The sequence below is a fragment of the Rosa rugosa genome, chromosome 5, assembly GCF_958449725.1.
Source record: "Rosa rugosa chromosome 5, drRosRugo1.1, whole genome shotgun sequence".
NCBI classification, from domain to species: domain Eukaryota; kingdom Viridiplantae; phylum Streptophyta; class Magnoliopsida; order Rosales; family Rosaceae; genus Rosa; species Rosa rugosa.
The window spans coordinates 48,041,883-48,058,685 of record NC_084824.1 but is presented as its reverse complement, the minus strand read 5'-3'; the positions used below and the strand labels follow the sequence as shown (position 1 = coordinate 48,058,685).

The following is a 16,803-nucleotide window of genomic DNA, read 5'->3' as shown; positions in this document are numbered from 1 at the left end:
ATCTAAAACAAAAGGACCATGTTCATTTCAAGTTGCTATAGAAACAAGTAGGAGAGAATCACTTTAGGGACAATGACATCTAAATGCAATGAAAATAATACTTGGAAAACATATTTGTACGAGATGATGAGCAAACATTGTATTGTTGCCTACGCTAACCAAGAGTCGACAATTCATTGAAAAAGTGCTAGCACCTCTGTTACTCATATATGGAGTATGAACTTCGAAAAAAAAAAATTGCTGCAATTCCAAATCTTCAAAAACTGAAGGAGGTCCAACTATTAATTTTTGAAAGTATGAATAGAATCTAAAAAAAAAAAAAAAGGTTTTTATTGATTTTATTGGACAATAGGCATTATAGGAAAATTAGAGAGGTGTGCCGTGTGGATAGCAAATTGGTTATTTGGAAAAGTAAGTTAGAGGTCTATTTAGGGCTAGTTTGGGATTGCTGTGACTTTTAAAAAAAAACTGCTGCTGCTGTATTGTGAGAATAATTAGCTGCGAATTAAAACAGTTTCATGTTTGGTAAATAATATTTTTAAAAGTGTTATTAGTACATAAAACAACAGCAGAGCGTGTTTTGATCCACAACAACTTCTAAAAGCAACATATGGGCTGCTTCTAAAATCTGCTGCCAGTGACCTATAACTTTCAATTAAAGCTGTTTTTTATTTATTTACCAAACACAATAAAATCTAAATTTTTGAATAAAAACTAATTTTTTTTAAAGCAAAGCAATCCCAAACGGGGCCTAAGTGGGGAGGTCCAAATGTCAAATTTGGAGGTATGAATAGAAACTCCCTACCTAAGATCGAGGTCATGGGTTCGAGTCATCATGGGGGTAGGAGTGAAATCCTTTGATCCTCTTTAAAAAAAAAAAAAATTGAGGTATGAATAGGGAGCTTCTTTATAAAAATATATATTAACGTAAAACAATATATCAATAGAAGACCGACTTTATAAAACTGTAAACTCTAGCCTACAGTCATTGACTACCTGAAGATCAGGCCTGATCAGTCTTCTAATGCATAGAGTCAATATTTCACTGGACCGACTTCATAAAACTGTAAACTCTAGTCTACGGTCGTTAACTAGCTGAGGATCAGGCATGCTCAATCTTCTAATGCATAGAGTCAATATTTCGCTGGATTGTACTAATATGCCTAATGCATCATTTTACTTCATTATTGTTTGTATGAAGATTGAATATTATATTGTAAAATCTAAACGTGAAAAGGTAGACAATTTATCACGAGTGTTGGCATAAATGTCTTCACTGGATCTTCATTGAAATTTTGCCTTTTACCACAAGTTTTGGCATAAAATTTGTTCTAGGTGGTACGTGGTGGCCGGCCACAAGTTGTGTCTGTTTGATAGAGACGAGAATAGTTTATGGAGAGCATAATCACTAGTTGAATACCCAACCAATCAAAATAACCTTCAATTTGCACTTTGCACTGGAGATGGTGGACTACTTCTCTCCGTGATCTCTCCATATTCTTATGGCAAATGGAAATGAGTTGAATTCAGCTTCGAATTTAATAAACTCCTACGCACTAGCTTATAAAATTTTCCTCATATGCCTAACTATCTCATCTCTTTACCGTCAAATTGTGTACACATGACGTATGTACTTAATTGCTGATCTAAAATCGGTTGCCAATCGATGAGTAAGGGTTGTTAGCATACAGTTGTCTATGAACCTCAATTGCCTCAAATCTTACTATTATTTGATGAAGTGATACGCGATATAAATCAACGAATTTAGACTAACAACTCATGTCAACGACTAATGCCCAGAAAAAAAAACAAGAACACTCACATGAAAAATGCCTAGCTAGCTCGCTAGGCTAGGTTGTTGTTGAACATAGTTGGGTGGGAAATTTATCTTCTCCAATAGTAAGCAGTAGATAGTAGTTGGTGGTCTCTAGGCCAAATTTCAGCAATGGAATTATGGGTGATAAGTTGAGACAAATTCAAAGATGGCATCTTCCACCACCACTACACAACTTGAATTAGATGTTGCCACTATAGACAATATTGCATCACTACTCGTGCACAAAAAGCTAGTACCTCCAAATTACTTATCTTCAATTCATTATGGAAAAACCCATTATGGTTTTGTATACAAATTTGAAATGCACTAGTTTAATATTTGCATTATTGATTCATCTTCTTCCCGTTAATGTATTATTTTTCTGGTCTTATCCCTTTGCCATTATTCCCTGCAGTGAATATTCAAACATTCAAAATCTGGAGCAGTTAGCACTATGTGGAGTGGGACCAAAACTGAATCATTCATATAATTGTGCATGTTCTTCTTCTGGTTTCAAAAATTTGGTGATTGACAACAAAATGGTTATATTTTAGGAGCCGTCCAGCCAACAAACCTATTGAAAACGAAGGCGTTTTGTCCGTGTTCTGAGCAATGTTCTACGTTTACCTAACATTTCTGGTTTCTTGAGGTCCATATATGCAGAGACCATTTTCAAAGCTATAACATTAAGGATTGATTACGACCTTTTTGAAATTATTGTTGTAGAACCTAGGTCCTAGGAGAAACTAAATAGGTTACTTTCATTTTTCCTTTAAGAATCGGAGTAGGTATTTTGTCGTGGTCATATTAGCTAGCTACAATGATCGAATGTGAAATATTTCGACTTAAAACCTTTACAGACTAACACTTTTTATTAGAGTTCGACTCTCCTTTTTTTTTTTTTGGGTCCTTGACCAAATGCACTTGGCCAAATTTATCCCACTTACCCCAGCAACAGATTTTTATTCCCACTAACCCGATTTCAAAAAAAATGACAAATTTACCCTCAGCTTAATTAAACAATTACATCAAAGCCACTCTCTCTTATCTCTCCTATCAGACTCTCTCTCTCTCTCTCTCTCTCTCTCTCTCTCTCTCTCTCTCTCTCTCTCTCTCTCTCTCTCTCTCTCTCTCTCTCTCTCTCTCTCTCTCTCTTCCCCTCCCCGTACGTACAGATCACCGGTCCCGGCGAGAGGCGCTACGACGATGAACCGATCCAGGCCTTGTTTCTTCCGCACCTTCCAAGATCGAGCCTGTGGCCCCCAGCAGCTACGACACCAACTACAGTCGCTTCAAGTTCGACTCCGATAATCACCGATCTGAGGGCGTTCGCCTTCTCCGAGCTTAGAGCTGCGGGTCCAGTCGGGCCTTGCTGATCGGAGACTTCAAAGCGGTGTCGTCGCTAAGAGTGAACTGGAGTTTTGAATCGGAATCGGAATCGGAGGTTCGGGTTCTCAACCGGTGCTCTCTCTTTGCGAGTTCGACGCTCTTCCTCTGCTAACGCCGCCGTTTTTGCCCCAAAACAGCTACTGTGTGTCCTTCTCTGGTCTCGGTCGTCGTCCTGGTCTTTCTCCATTCTTCCCCTGAAACAGCAACCGGCGAAAAAGTGAAGAGGTGGGTGCCCAGAGCATTTCTGGGTGCCTAAATCTTTTTTTTTTTTTTTTTTTTTAAGTAATGGGACAGAAAAGAAAAAAAAAATTGAATGTCTATTGGGGGACAATAGACGTCTATTGGGAGGCAATAGACGTTTTAAAATTGAGGCAATAGACATCTGTTAAAGCGTCTATTGGGGGGTAATAGACATCTATTGGGGGGCAATAGACGTTTTGAATTGATGTAATCTCCTCGTTTTTTTTCTTTAATCAAAGTTTTATTTGTGTAGTTTTAGGAAGATTAATTACCATTTCGGTAATCTAAACGTCTATTGGGGGGCAATAGACGTCTATTGGGGGGCAATACATGGCTGATAGTCGTCTAGGGGGGCAATAGACGTCTATTGGGGGGCAATAGACGTCTATTGTCCCTCTATTATGGGGCAATAGATGTCTATTGGGGGCAAAAAAACTTTCCGGTGAGATTTTCAGCAAATTCCGGTGGGCGGCAGCCGGTGACCGGAATCCGGCGACCGGTGACCGGATTCCGGCGAAAGTTGGCCGGATTCAGGCTAAATTTGACAGGATTCCGGCGACCGGTGACCGGATTCCGGCGGCCGGTGACGGGCTCCGGCGAAGTCTCCTATGGTTTCTCTCTCTTCCATTTTCTCTCTCTCTCTCTAAGTAACAAAGGGGTGAGGGGTAAAATGGTATTAAAAAAAAATTAAAAACAAAAAAAAAATCTTAATGGGGTATTAGGGAAGACTCCCTTAGAGTGTATTGGGTAAGAGAAAATTAAAAAAACTTAATGAGGTAAGTGGGAAAAAAATCTCTAGAAATTGAGTAAATGGACAAAACCCTTTTTTTTTTTTATTCTCATTTGAATAAAAGAAAAAGTAATAGTTGGGTTTACCTGTCACTAATGAGCCGAATCCAAGCTCCAGTAGTCAATTTGCTAAATTACCTTGCAACTGAACACTAGTGGAAGGTTTAGAATCTTGGGCCTGAAGCTCAGTAGTCCATTATAACGATGCATATGATTTTGGGAGCTTCATACTTGCACCCACCAATTTGATTTGTCTACCTAGCACCTAAAACAATTCCAGAGCTTCAATTTCCCCACAAGTGCACAATAAACATGTAAAATCAGGCAAAATCAGGAGAGGAAAGAAAACCACAGCTTGAATTTCAGATTTTTATGGGGTGACATTTTCTTATAGGATTTGTTGATTTGTGCTTATATCTATATATATGACGTTTGAGGTGCTAAATTCATAAGGAAATTCCTAAACCTCATAACGGTGTCATGCATTTTAGACATAAACAGTAAATGAACACAAAAACGATCAGCAGACAATCACAATCTTATTCCTTTGTGCAACTTTTGGTTCTGCGTGTTAAGGTTTTTGACATTTATGGGGATTTTTGAGCTCAGCCTGACTAGCACAGACTAGAGCTATAAGACACGCTTGTTGTCTTACAATGAATAGTGCAAGTAGTTTTTCCGGGCAGAAAATGGAAATCTCTCAACTCTCTAGTTCAAGAAGAAGCTACATATTTCCGCTAGTTATTCATGTAAGTAATACACCATAGATCAGTAGACAATCTTATTCCTTCGTGCAACTTTTGGTTATGCATATTTGTTAAGGTTTTTGACATTTACGCTGATTTTTGGTCTCAGCTGACTAGCACGTACTTGTGCTTAATGATCGAGGTATAAGACACTTGTTGCCTTGCAATGAATCTATGAAGCATTTTTCCCGGGCACAAAATGGAAATTTCTCAAGTTTAAGAAGAAGCTACATAATATTTCCACTAGTATTCATGTAAGTGATCGATACACCATACAATTGTACACCTTATGGGTCTGAAGTTTGCACAAGAAATAGTATCGGAAGAAACTTACATTATTACCCACTTTCTATACAGTCCTGACTCACTTATTTATATGAATAATATAACGACCCAATTATTCATTTTTGGTTTTTTATTATTAAACCAGGATACATTAAATCCTGGTGGAAACAGGGTCCTGCAAAATTGGTAGATTAGTCTAGTGCCAATATATACCCTACTACTCAAATCCAGGATTGGATGGGATAGCTGCATTTGAAAGAGTTCACTCCACTGATATGAGCGAAAATGTCCGAGGAATCAACCATATCCTCTTCCTCTTTCACAACTACCTGTAAGAATATATACCAATCTGAGATGACAGAATAAAAGGAAATGAACTTTCCATGATGACAAGACAAGTACTAATGAGTATTCTCATGTTTCAGGCTAAGAATTTACTTCATCGTCTTCATCGTCTTCATGGTTGCTACCAGAAGGTCTGTGATTCTCTCCAAAATCATCATTCTTCGCAAATCTTCCTCTAACTCGAGGTCTGCTGTCCGCAAGAGTTTTGCGGCAGGCATACTGCAAAGTTGCTTGCACCGTAAGTAAGAGTTTAAATCCTAATTCATAGTATGAAATACGTACACACACACACACACACACACACACGCACATACGAATAGAGGCATATGCATTGCAGACATGTACTTTAAATACTTGGGAGAAAGAGAGAACCTTGATTTTCTTTGTGAAATTCCTTTCATTCCTTTTCTTCATGTACCTATGTATCTTCTCTTTCCTTTCCTCAACAGATAGCTTCCCTACTTTAAAATTTGGGTCTTCTGCCATGGGAATCTCAGTTGGTAAAGAAGTAGAGTTCCCAGCCCCACTCACCAGTTGTTGGCTCTCAGCACCAAGCATCTTTAAAAAGAAAAAAAGGTGAAAATCACAACCGGAAAAAAGGTTGCACAGAAAATAGCATTAGTCCCCTGTTGTGCAGAACAAAAAGAAAATGTTACTTATAGCTTTGTTTTGATGCTAAGTGTGTTGATATTATGTGGCTAAGTTGAATGTGATGCCACTTTTCCGGTCTTCCTGCAGGTGATAACTGTTCAAAAAGGACAGATAAGAAATATGGTACTTCAACAGCGAAGGGCTTCCCTAAGATCATTCATAGAGGACGACCATAAGACCTTGCTGGAGCCACTTAATTCTGAAATCCCTACTCTTTTGCAATTAATTGGCTTAGTTCATGTGAGAGACATGAATAAAATGCAGTACCAACATTTTAGTAAGTGGGTCACTGTTGAAATGGTGCTACTTCAAGTTTCCAAGATCCCTTCACCAAACTACTTGAAAACTCAAGAAAATCAATTCGTGTAGGGTGAAGGACTCCATTTACCTCTTCATGACTTCTATATATATGGCATATCAAACTGCCTTCTCCATTTAAACTTGAAAGCGCCTTTTTATCAATCCACATAAAGTTAAACTAAACTGCTTGGGGTATCTATCTTGTGAGCAAGCGTATTCGATAAAAATCTCTAAGCATGTACCGAGTACTAGGAGTTGCTAATAAGTATTATTAGTACCTGAAGGTCTTCAGGGTTAAAACCCCTCGGAAATGATTCTGGACAGAAAATTCCGCCATTATCTCCTTGGTATTCCAAATCTTGTGGTTGCAGTTCAGAAGCCATGAGAATACTGCTGGTGAAAATTCCAGTGCTGTCAGCAGATAATGCTGCAGCATTCATAGTCCCAGCAGGCATGTATGCTCCCATGGTGGGACCAAGAAAAGAACAAGAAGGAGAAGAGGGGTTCAAAGGCACATACGAAGGCACTGAGGACAAGCAATCCTCTTCGAAAACTGATGACAAAGGAGCCGACATGAGAGGCGGTACAGGGTCAGCAGGATACTGTGAAAATCCCTCAACAACAGAATCTGCTAGTGAGATTTGAGTTGGCACTGAAGTGAAATCAAATTGGTCTTGTTGGGTCATGAGAAATGGAGGTACGGAAAAGGGAGGGGATGGGGAAAAATCGATGGAGGCTGAGATGTCATTGTCGATTTCTTCTTGGGAATCAAAGATTATGGAAAGATTGCCACTATTGTTGTTGTTGGTGGTGGCAGTAGTGGCGTTGATATTGGTGGTGTTGGTGCTGGCGGTGGTGGTGTTTGTGCTGCTAGTGGTGGTGGTGGTGGTGGTACTAGTTGTTGTGGGGGTTGGAGCAATGGTTGTGTCAGTGTTGCCATTGTTATCCTGGTAGGTACTGAATTTAGTTTCTAAATCCTGGGGCAGCGAAAGATTTGTTGCATAAGAGGAGTTTTCATCATAGCAGCAATTTGAAGAAGAAGTGACCTCAGAATTCTGCAGGGTCTCTTGGAATAGTTCAGGATCACAGAAATCGAAAATTTGAGCACTAATCTGGCTTGAAATTTCATCCTGAAAACATCAGAAAGCCATGTTAACTCTACAAGCAAGTAACAAGCACACATGCCAAGCTTAGTATTAACAATAAGATTGCAAAAATTGACCTTTTTCTTAAGCCAAGTAGAAGCATCATTCTTCATAGTTTGGATCCAATAATTTTTTAGTTACTCTTATTTATAAGCACCAAATAAATCATAGACAGTAAGAATTTAAATGTAAAAATATGATGGTAAGGTTTTCGATCAAAGTATTGTATGCGGTTGTCATAGACCAATCTTCAATTCCATGTATGTGTGTGATTCATAAACACATAAGTTTTCGAAAAGCAGACTGATCTGATGGTGGATTTTTTTGGTTGAAAGTGGAAAAAGAGGTGCATTTGTGCTCCATGTGACATGTAGGAAGAAAGTTACTAAAATCGCAGCTAGAAATCAATGGCGTAAACTAAGAAGGAAGCTCCATGGTATGTTAATATTGTTCAATTTATGGAAACAGCTCAGTTGGAACAAACAGTGGGAATTTAAAAGGCACTTGCAAGAACCAATTATGTGATCCATGTGAAAGGCTTGTCACTACTAGGTTCCTTTACCATATAGGTGAAAAAAAGAATCAAGATTAGCAAAAGCATTTCGGAGAAGCATAAAAAGCAAAATATTCCCTTCTAATCAAAAGAAAAGAGGAAGTAATTAGTAAGGAAACTCAGGCCAAGATGATAGCTCTCTAGACAGTGACAATTTTATGTGTATTCCTGGAAAGAAACTCTTGAAATATCTTTCAGGAGTGCGTGAATGAAATAGCCTATAACTGGTTCAGTGAATGGAATGGGAGTAGTTGCTTGTTCATTCTATTAAGAGTAGGATGCATTCACCACCCACAAATTGCTTGGGAGTTGGAGCAACTCCAATCCAACTTAACTCGTGCATGGTCAGTTTTCAATCCTAATCGATGGCTTCGAACTAGTTCGAACATTCTAAATTGTACAAGAAGCAAGCAATAAAAAGATTGTTATGAATATTATGGAGATGTCATTATCAAGTAAGACTTTCAATAATAAATGCACACGCAGCCGGAAAGTTAGAGATGCGGAAAGGATATTGAGCAAATGATGATAAAGAGAAGAAAGAGAAAGGATATGGAAATTCCTTCCCCCTTTGACTCAGGTAATTGGACCAAGAAATTAGACCCCAACAAAGCATGAACAACGAACATGTTCTGAAAAATTGAATCAATTCAAACAATAGCAAGAGATAGTTTCGAGTGTTCCATTCAACAAATTGATGGAATTTTCCACAACCCAATTGCAGAAACACACTAAATTTGTAACGTTTCATGAGAAACTGCAAGCATGTGAATGCATGCATGCATGCATGCATGCATGAACAAATTAAACAAATAGGGCAGATTGAACGATAAGGGGAATTGAACCTAACCTGTTCTTGCTGCTGCTGAATCACCTGCTGCAACATCTTGGAATTGTTAATTTCTACAAAAAGGGCAGGAGAGAGACGACGAGGAAGAGTTCAAGCTCGATTGATTAATCTGTGAGGGAAAGATGAAAGATTGATTAATCGACGTGCGTATTGCTCCTCCACACCCTCTGGTTATTGCGGTGGGGAGTAGTCGATGAAATTACGTGTGAGTGGAGAGGCCAATGCACCAACATAAGAAAGGGTTGAATTAGGTTTCAAAGTTTCAAAACCGATAGAAACAAATTGACAAACAGCATAACGACATTGGAAGAATTACAGAGAAGAGGAGAGAGAGAGGGGAAGACGGAGGTTATAGTCTTAGCTAAGAAAATGGAGGGTATGGGGTGTCAGAAACTCTGAAGTCTTATATATAGTTGGGTCTGTCCTTACTTAGCCGTCGGAGGGGTCAACCCGAAGGTCGCGGAGGACCAGCAGTTTTGGGTCAGGGGGGACCTGCGTGGCACTCTACCCCAACTGATCAGGGTCGGACACGTGGCGAGATGGGTTCATGAGCTGGTTTTGATAACTTTGTTGAAAAATGGGGATTTTGGTAACTTTGTAACGTAACAGTTAGAGCAGAAATTGGTTGACCGAGTATTCTTTTCCAGATTAGTTTTCTTTCTGATTTCTTTATCCGAGTTGAAAATGGACCTCCGGGTGTCTTTACCCTTTTTGAGTTTTGGTGCTCACTCAAAACTTCCTAGTTCCTACAATGACCTTTATTAGTCCATATATGCTATATATATGCTTTGCTTGGAGAAATTGTTTTACTTCTGAATAGACATGAATATTAGGAATACTTTTCTCTCTAATTGGAAGCATCGTGAAGATATATCTAAATCATTTAATTACCAAATACTAGAATTATTTAGTCATTACATTGCTGCTAAGTTAGTAGACGAACACGAACATAATGTTTCTGCTAGACGTGAAAAAATGATCATCCATTGCACTACAATATACCTAATATACTTTTTTTTTTTTTGAGGAAGCGAGAATATGACTAACTCCACGTCCTACCCCGAAATTTTATTGATAAAAATAAAAAGGTTACAAAAGAGTTGGCGGACCAACCAAACCAAGCCCTAGAAAAAGAAAACAAAAGCAAAAGAAAGCGGGGGACTAGGCCAAGACTGCTTCCGATAGAAACAAAGTAGTAAGGAAAACAAGAAGATCAGCCAATATTACAAAGTGGAACTCAAAGCAAGAGCCCAAACAAAGTAACACTAAGAAAAATGATAGCTAGTACATAGACTTGGGCTCGGGTCGGGCCGGGCCCGAAATTTGGTAAAACCGAGACCGAACCCGAAACAATCGGTTCGGGCCGGTTCGGTTCGGGCTTTTTCAAAATTGGAAACCGACATAAACCGATCCCAAACGGGTCGGTTCGGTCTTCGGGCTTTTCGGGCCCAAAATCCAGTTTCCCAACTTTGACAAAATATACATAAAATTCGGTAAGAAGCGAGGTTTGAACCCCCGACCTCTTACACAAAAACCTTACTCCCAACCACTGAAGCACGAGAGGCTCTTAACAATCTAACTGCAAAGTATATATTTATTTAATCCTAGGCAACTTTTCTTGGTGGTGGAGACAAGTCAGACAACTACTTTTCTTTTTTTTTGGGAAGAGTGGAGACAAGTCACAACTTTTCTTTACTTTTATTTTCTTCTCCTCCCTTCCACGTTCCACCCCGTCCTTTCTTTTCTTGTCTTGGTAGGTGCATCAACTTTTCTTTTCTTTAATGCTTGGGAAGTGAGGCAGCAACTGAGCAACGTGGAGAGCTGTACCAGCAGCAGCTTTTCTTTTCTTTAATCCCAGATATAAGATTATAAACTACCACGTCTCTTTGAAACGCAAAATCTGACCCCTCCTCTCCTCTTCTTCTTCTTCTTCTTCTTGCATATGGGATTTCGATGTGGGCAAAACGGCGAGCCCTCTCCTTTTCAGCTTCAATATTGCTTGTCGTGGCGGCGAGCTAGGGAGCTGCCTTAGGCCGATTTGGAACGAGGTGGTGATTTGCCGTCGACGGGTTGTTGAAGATGAGGGTCCAGTCGACGATCCGAGCTAGCTTCTTTGAGCGGGAGAAGGAGGATTAGGAGGAGGTCAGGTCCGGTCTATGGAGGTTTAGGAGGAGGAGGAGGAGAAGCTGGCTTGGGAGGAGAGTGAGAGAAGCTGAGATGGTTTCGAAAGGCCGAGACAGACACTGGCAACTGAAACTAAATACGGGTCGGTTCGGGCTTTCGGTCTCTGCATATTTGAGACCCGAGACCGAACCAAGAAAATATATTCGGGTCGGGCCCTAGACCGAACCGATATTTTCAAAGTCAAAACCGAACCGAATCGGGCTTTTTGGCTCGGTTCGGGTCGGGTTTTCGGGTCCGGACGCCCACCCTTACTAGTACATGAGGAAAAGGGTTTTTATCATAGGTGGGTCTGAACTTTCTCGAACAGGACAGAATGGTACCTGGACTTTCAAAGTGATCAAATAGGTATCTAGACTTCTGAAACCACATCACTAAGGTGCTTCTGTCTATATTCCATTATTCCTCCATTAAGTGCTGGGGCAAATCAGACATTCCACTCAAATTGACTACTAAAATTAGAATTGCAATTAATTTTTATCGTTATGCTTCATGATAAATCACTTTTTTTTTTGTTTCTTAATTTTACTTTGGAAAAATTAATTGCAATTTTGGGCTAATTTTTGAAGAATATAAAAATTATTCAAGAAAACATGATGTTGGAATGTTGGATATTGTTATTATTTATCGGGAGACAACAATTGGAGGTAAAATTTGATGGAAAGTTTCACATGAATAGTGTTGGGGGGAAGAGTTTAGAGGGAAGGTAAGATAAAAAGAAAGGAAATGTGTCAGTCCATGTCATATGAGGTTATAACAGTCATTCTAATGGCTAATTTGAGTGAAATGTCTGATTTACTCCTGCACTTAACGAACGAATAACGGAATATAGATGGAAGCACATTAATGATGTGATCTTGGAAGTCCAGGTGCCTATTTGATCACTTTGAAAATTCAGGTACTATTCTGTCCGATCCGAGAAAATTCAGACCCCACCTTGTTTGGACCCAAAATGAGCATTTTGGCCTGACAAGGCACGTCTTGGAGAAATTGAGCCAATGTCAGTGGCTCAAGCTATATATTGTCGACAAGTTCGAAATATATATTTAGAGGCTAAATAAAGCCTACTATGGAAGCATGGAAACATGAAAAGTCAACTTTAGCACATTTTCCTACTTCGGCTAGGAGAAACCGAGCTAAACAAGGAAAGAGGGGCGGCAGACTAACCAAATGAAATCTAAATGAGCTAAAACTTTCCAGATTAATTCTAGAAAGCCCAAGGATCATTTCTTATGAAGAGTGCCAGAGCTAGATTTGAGTGGAAGACCTTCAAACAATCAGTCCAATTTTCTACAGAAGCAAAACTGGAAAACTGGACCTGTAAGAGGTCCAGCAGCATTTCCAGCCCAACCGCATGGAATAAAGCTCTGAAAATTTGTCAGGATGATCTACACTCATAGTGGAACATTTTTTATGAAGAAGTAGAAGGCTAATTCTGAAGGCTTGTTGGAGAAATAATTGAAGGAATAAAGGGGCAGAAACTGACCTAAAACCAGCTCAATATTCACATGTTCATGTTTCCTACCCACATGAAGAAAGCTAGATGCTTTTCTTTTTTTCCTTGGATATATTTTTCTACTACAATCTCTTTAATAGATCATCATCACTTCCATGTTTTTTCACCTTCATTCCTTGCTTTCATTTCATCATTTCTCTATCTTTTCCATATTTTACAAATCACTTACATACTCCACTTTCATTATTTTTCTTCCACTCATCATTTCACTCTTCTTTTTCTTCCCTATATAAACACCTTCTCCTCTCATTCTAAGACACCAAGACATTCACAACACAATTCATCAAAACATCTCTAAGATGATCTAAGTTCTCTCTAGAGCAACCTCCAAACCCTCTGTCAACGTGCTTCGGTCCTAGTCTCCTCAGGAGCCGACGGTAGTGCCGCGACCACAACGGTTACAGAACTAGCCAAGCAAGGGTAACGCCCTAAGCAACCCAGCCAAGCTAAAGTCACGCTTTAGCAAGATCTCAATACTTCCCGGTGATTTCGCTCTGCTCAATCTGCAATATTGAGTATCGACTTGTGAACAAGAAGAAATTTCAGCAAAGTCCTCACCACGAGGCACAAAGAATCCCACGACGAGGTTGGTGCTCTCCTCGTCTACAATCGCTTGATAGAAGTCAGGTCAAGTGACACCCCCGACGACCGCACCCGAACGGTGCTGGCACGCCCGCGCAAGAAAAGAGACTGTTGACCAGCTGCAGCAAAATTGGAGCCAAACACACCTATGATAAAAACTCGAGGAAAAGTCATGACCAAATTGTGAACTAATAAAGAACGGGAGGACAATCCACCATACCGATCCTTCATTCAAAGCACTGTAGTTAGCCAGCTTATAATCTGCTACTCCGTTCCCTTCCCTAAAGATCTTCTATACATGAAAATTAATTTTCCGAGACTTGAGTACACAATTAAAGATATAGCTAACGTGCTTCTCTCTTAAAAACAACTAGAAATGTCTATGTACCAAAACTCAAGCTAAAGTCATGCCACAACCCAAATGCACGAAAGACGCTTGAACCAGTATCAGGTTTGATAATGATCACCATGATTGCTATAGGTATCACACGAAGTCAATGGTAGGTTTTTTTTTTTTTTTGGACAATTAACGGTACGTTTTTCAACTACACCAAAACTTTGAGAGTTTGTATAGAAATGAAGGTTAGACCTACGAGACACCAAAATGAGTAAGGAGAACCATAGGATTGTCAAATTGCTAAGGTCCTCCTCGAAGGACACTGTCTAGCTCAGAAACTGACCAATGGGAAGCAAGCAAGGAAAGAAATTCCCAATCAAGTCAAAAAATGAAGGGGGGGGGGGTGTAAAAACTAGAACAAATTAATTAATAATAAGTGCATTTTTACAATAATATTTTTTTCCAAAAGTAAATACACTTTTTTTTTCACATAGTCAATGCTACTCTTATGCAGAAAATGCAAGATAGATTCGTTGATTCAATTTTGTTTTTTGTTTTTTTTTTGAAATGGGACTAGCGCAGCTGTCTTCTAGCCTTGATTAATGAAATTGCAGAATATATTGGGGGGGGGGGGACGTAGAGCCTAAACCCTACATAACAATAAGCATAAAGAGAACATCATGAAATTATACCAGGATTCTTCGCAAAATCTATGTATTCTAACAAGCATCATTTAGCAAAGAGTGCACGAATGGCTACTTCATTTGTTTTGACATAGCGGTGACATAAGAGATAGGTAACTCTATAATGAATAAGCATCATTACAAATAGCACAGCTTTCCCACTATGTTGCCACACCAAAATAAATCAGGCGGCACTCAATTTCATCCTGCCACTAGGAGGTTGCGTCCATTTAATCAAACAAACAGCTCACCGCCTCGCTAGGCTAGACAAGACACACAGAGTGTGCATACTGGGACAAGGTCGCCTCGTTTATTCAATTATTTACTTGATTTAGTTTTGGGTGGTTTACTCAGACCTCCAAATTTGTTATTTAGATTTTCTTGATATTATTGCATAACAAAGTTCCAACTTTGCCCATATTCTTTTCTTCTGCTTCTCCAACTTATACTTGCAACCCTCTAGCCTCTGTAAAGGTGCTACGTCTCTCTCTCTCTCTCTCTCTCTCTCTCTCTCCCCCCCCCCCCTCCCTTCCTCCCTCTCTCACCAAAATTTTAGCATCATTTGTGTGATTGAAGCAAGATGTTGATCATGGTTGTACGCTTTGATCAAAATCTCTCATCAATTCCAGGTGCACTCAATCATAACCAACTTTAAAAAACCCAAAGTATTAACCATAGATTGTGATTAGCAACCTCAATTAGAAGCCGAAAGGAAAATCAAAATGAATAATTTCAAAAGATGAAATTTTTTTATTTTTTTATTTTTTTTTTGAAATGACGATTTTAGCCCTTAAAGTGGGCCCTATGGTCGTAGTTAACGTTCGATTTAGACAGAATGTGAGAAATTGGACACGGTTGAGGAGAATTGAAAAGTTTCGGGGGTAAACTGATTAAATTGAGAGGACAGGGACTAACATGAAATTACCCCAAAACCTCAGGGGGGTAAACTTAATTTAATCATTTTATTAACATGGCAATATTTCATTAGCAACACGATATATACATATTAAGAAAGAATGAAGAATGAAAGCTGTCAGCAACCAAAAAGCAATTAATGACGTCCCGACAATGTTGAATTGTCTTTTTTTTTTTTCCAGTTTAGATAAGGGTATAATTAAGATTAAATTTTTTTCAAAAATCTAGAGAAGTGTAAATAGCAAATGTGAAGGTATGAATAGAACCACCTTTTAGTTTCATACCCATATAAGCACATGATTGATTAATTTTGTACAATATATTAATAGTAATAATTTTTTGTTGAGCCCTTGAGATATATAACTACTTAAGCAACTCCAACAGCTTCCCTATATTTTGATGTTACTCTATTTTAGGGAAAAATGAGCATCTTTTGCTCCTGATTCCTTATAACTATCCCCATTTTAGGGATAGTGAGGAAAGAGAAAACCAAATTCCCTAAATTTACAACAATATCTAAAATTTTAAGGAAGGATTATGGAGATTTTAGAAATTGCTGTAAAATAGAGAATCTGTTGGAGTTGGAGAAGAAAAAGATGTTAAAGCTTTGACTTTTGCTTCCCTATAATACAAAAATTATAGGGAAGCTGTTGCAGTTGCTTATGGGTAGCAAATTCAAAGATTTGAACAAAACAACTCTTTAGCAAATTTGGATCTGATCGATCAGTCACCAGGCTTAAGGTTAGCTATTGCGCGACGGTTGGAGCAGTGATAGCCGATAACTATTTCGATTGTTTGGGCTACGAATATGGATCTGGTCGTTAGATTCTTTAAGTGGTTATGGGTAGTAGGTCATTGACATCAGGGCTGGACGAAGGTTACGTCGATGCTGAAGATGGGTGGTAAGATGGTTGTTGGTTTCATGGATGTGAGATCTATAGTTTGTTGGCTTTAGGTCGATCGAGGGTGTGTTGGGGTATTGGGTCAATGGTGGCTTTTCGAAGTTTGGGTGGTCTAACAAGGGAGGCTAATGCAATGAGTATTTGTTTGGTTGAAGTTGCTTCTGCGAGGTTCCTTGTCGTGGGCCGTTTCTTGGATGCGGTTATTTCTAGGAAGCTTGCTGCGGTGGGTTGTTATTTAGCTGTGGTTGGTTTTGAGATGCTTGCTGTTATGGGTCATTTATTAGCTATGGTTGTTCCTGAGAGGCTTGTTGCGATGGGTCATTGCTTACTGCAGTTATTTCTTTTGGGTCGAGCTTACCAGTACCAAAAACTTAAACTGTGTTGCGGTTGTTTCCAAGATGCTTGCTTTGACGGTTTGGGAGAGGAAAGTGGCTCGTGGTTTATTATTTATTTTTTTCCTGTTTGTTTAATTTTTTTTTATTTTAAAGTTTTTGGTTAGTTCTGATAAGTCCCTTCTTCATTATGCAAGGGTTTAGGTGCTTTGGGGTAGTGGTTGTGTCATTGTTATGGTGTCTCCA

General features: G+C 39.1%; 1 protein-coding gene across 2 annotated transcripts; it reads right to left on the bottom strand.

The window, feature by feature from the left end:
* Positions 1-5,182: 5,182 nt before the first annotated feature.
* Positions 5,183-9,480, bottom strand: LOC133708152 (cell wall protein DAN4-like). Of its 2 annotated transcripts, none has more exons than XM_062133605.1 (5): positions 9,110-9,480; positions 6,840-7,691; positions 5,983-6,168; positions 5,704-5,829; positions 5,183-5,594 (listed from the first exon to the last, which is right to left on the bottom strand). In XM_062133605.1, exons 1-5 carry the CDS (start codon positions 9,143-9,145, stop codon positions 5,487-5,489), a joined length of 1,308 nt encoding a protein of 435 aa, XP_061989589.1. In that variant the 5' UTR covers positions 9,146-9,480; the 3' UTR covers positions 5,183-5,486. The 2 variants fall into 2 exon arrangements, with proteins under 2 accessions (XP_061989589.1, XP_061989590.1); XM_062133606.1 differs by lacking the exon at positions 9,110-9,480 and adding an exon at positions 7,784-8,243.
* Positions 9,481-16,803: the final 7,323 nt, after the last annotated feature.

Excerpts from the sequence above, each read along its gene's own strand:
- LOC133708152 (XM_062133605.1), bottom strand. The coding sequence starts at position 9,145 with ATGTTGCAGCAGGTGATTCAGCAGCAGCAAGAACAG. Across the intron at positions 7,692-9,109 it reads TTCAGCAGCAGCAAGAACAG|GATGAAATTTCAAGCCAGAT; the intron begins GTTAGGTTCAAT and ends TGATGTTTTCAG. Across the intron at positions 6,169-6,839 it reads TTAACCCTGAAGACCTTCAG|ATGCTTGGTGCTGAGAGCCA; the intron begins GTACTAATAATA and ends TTCTTTTTAAAG.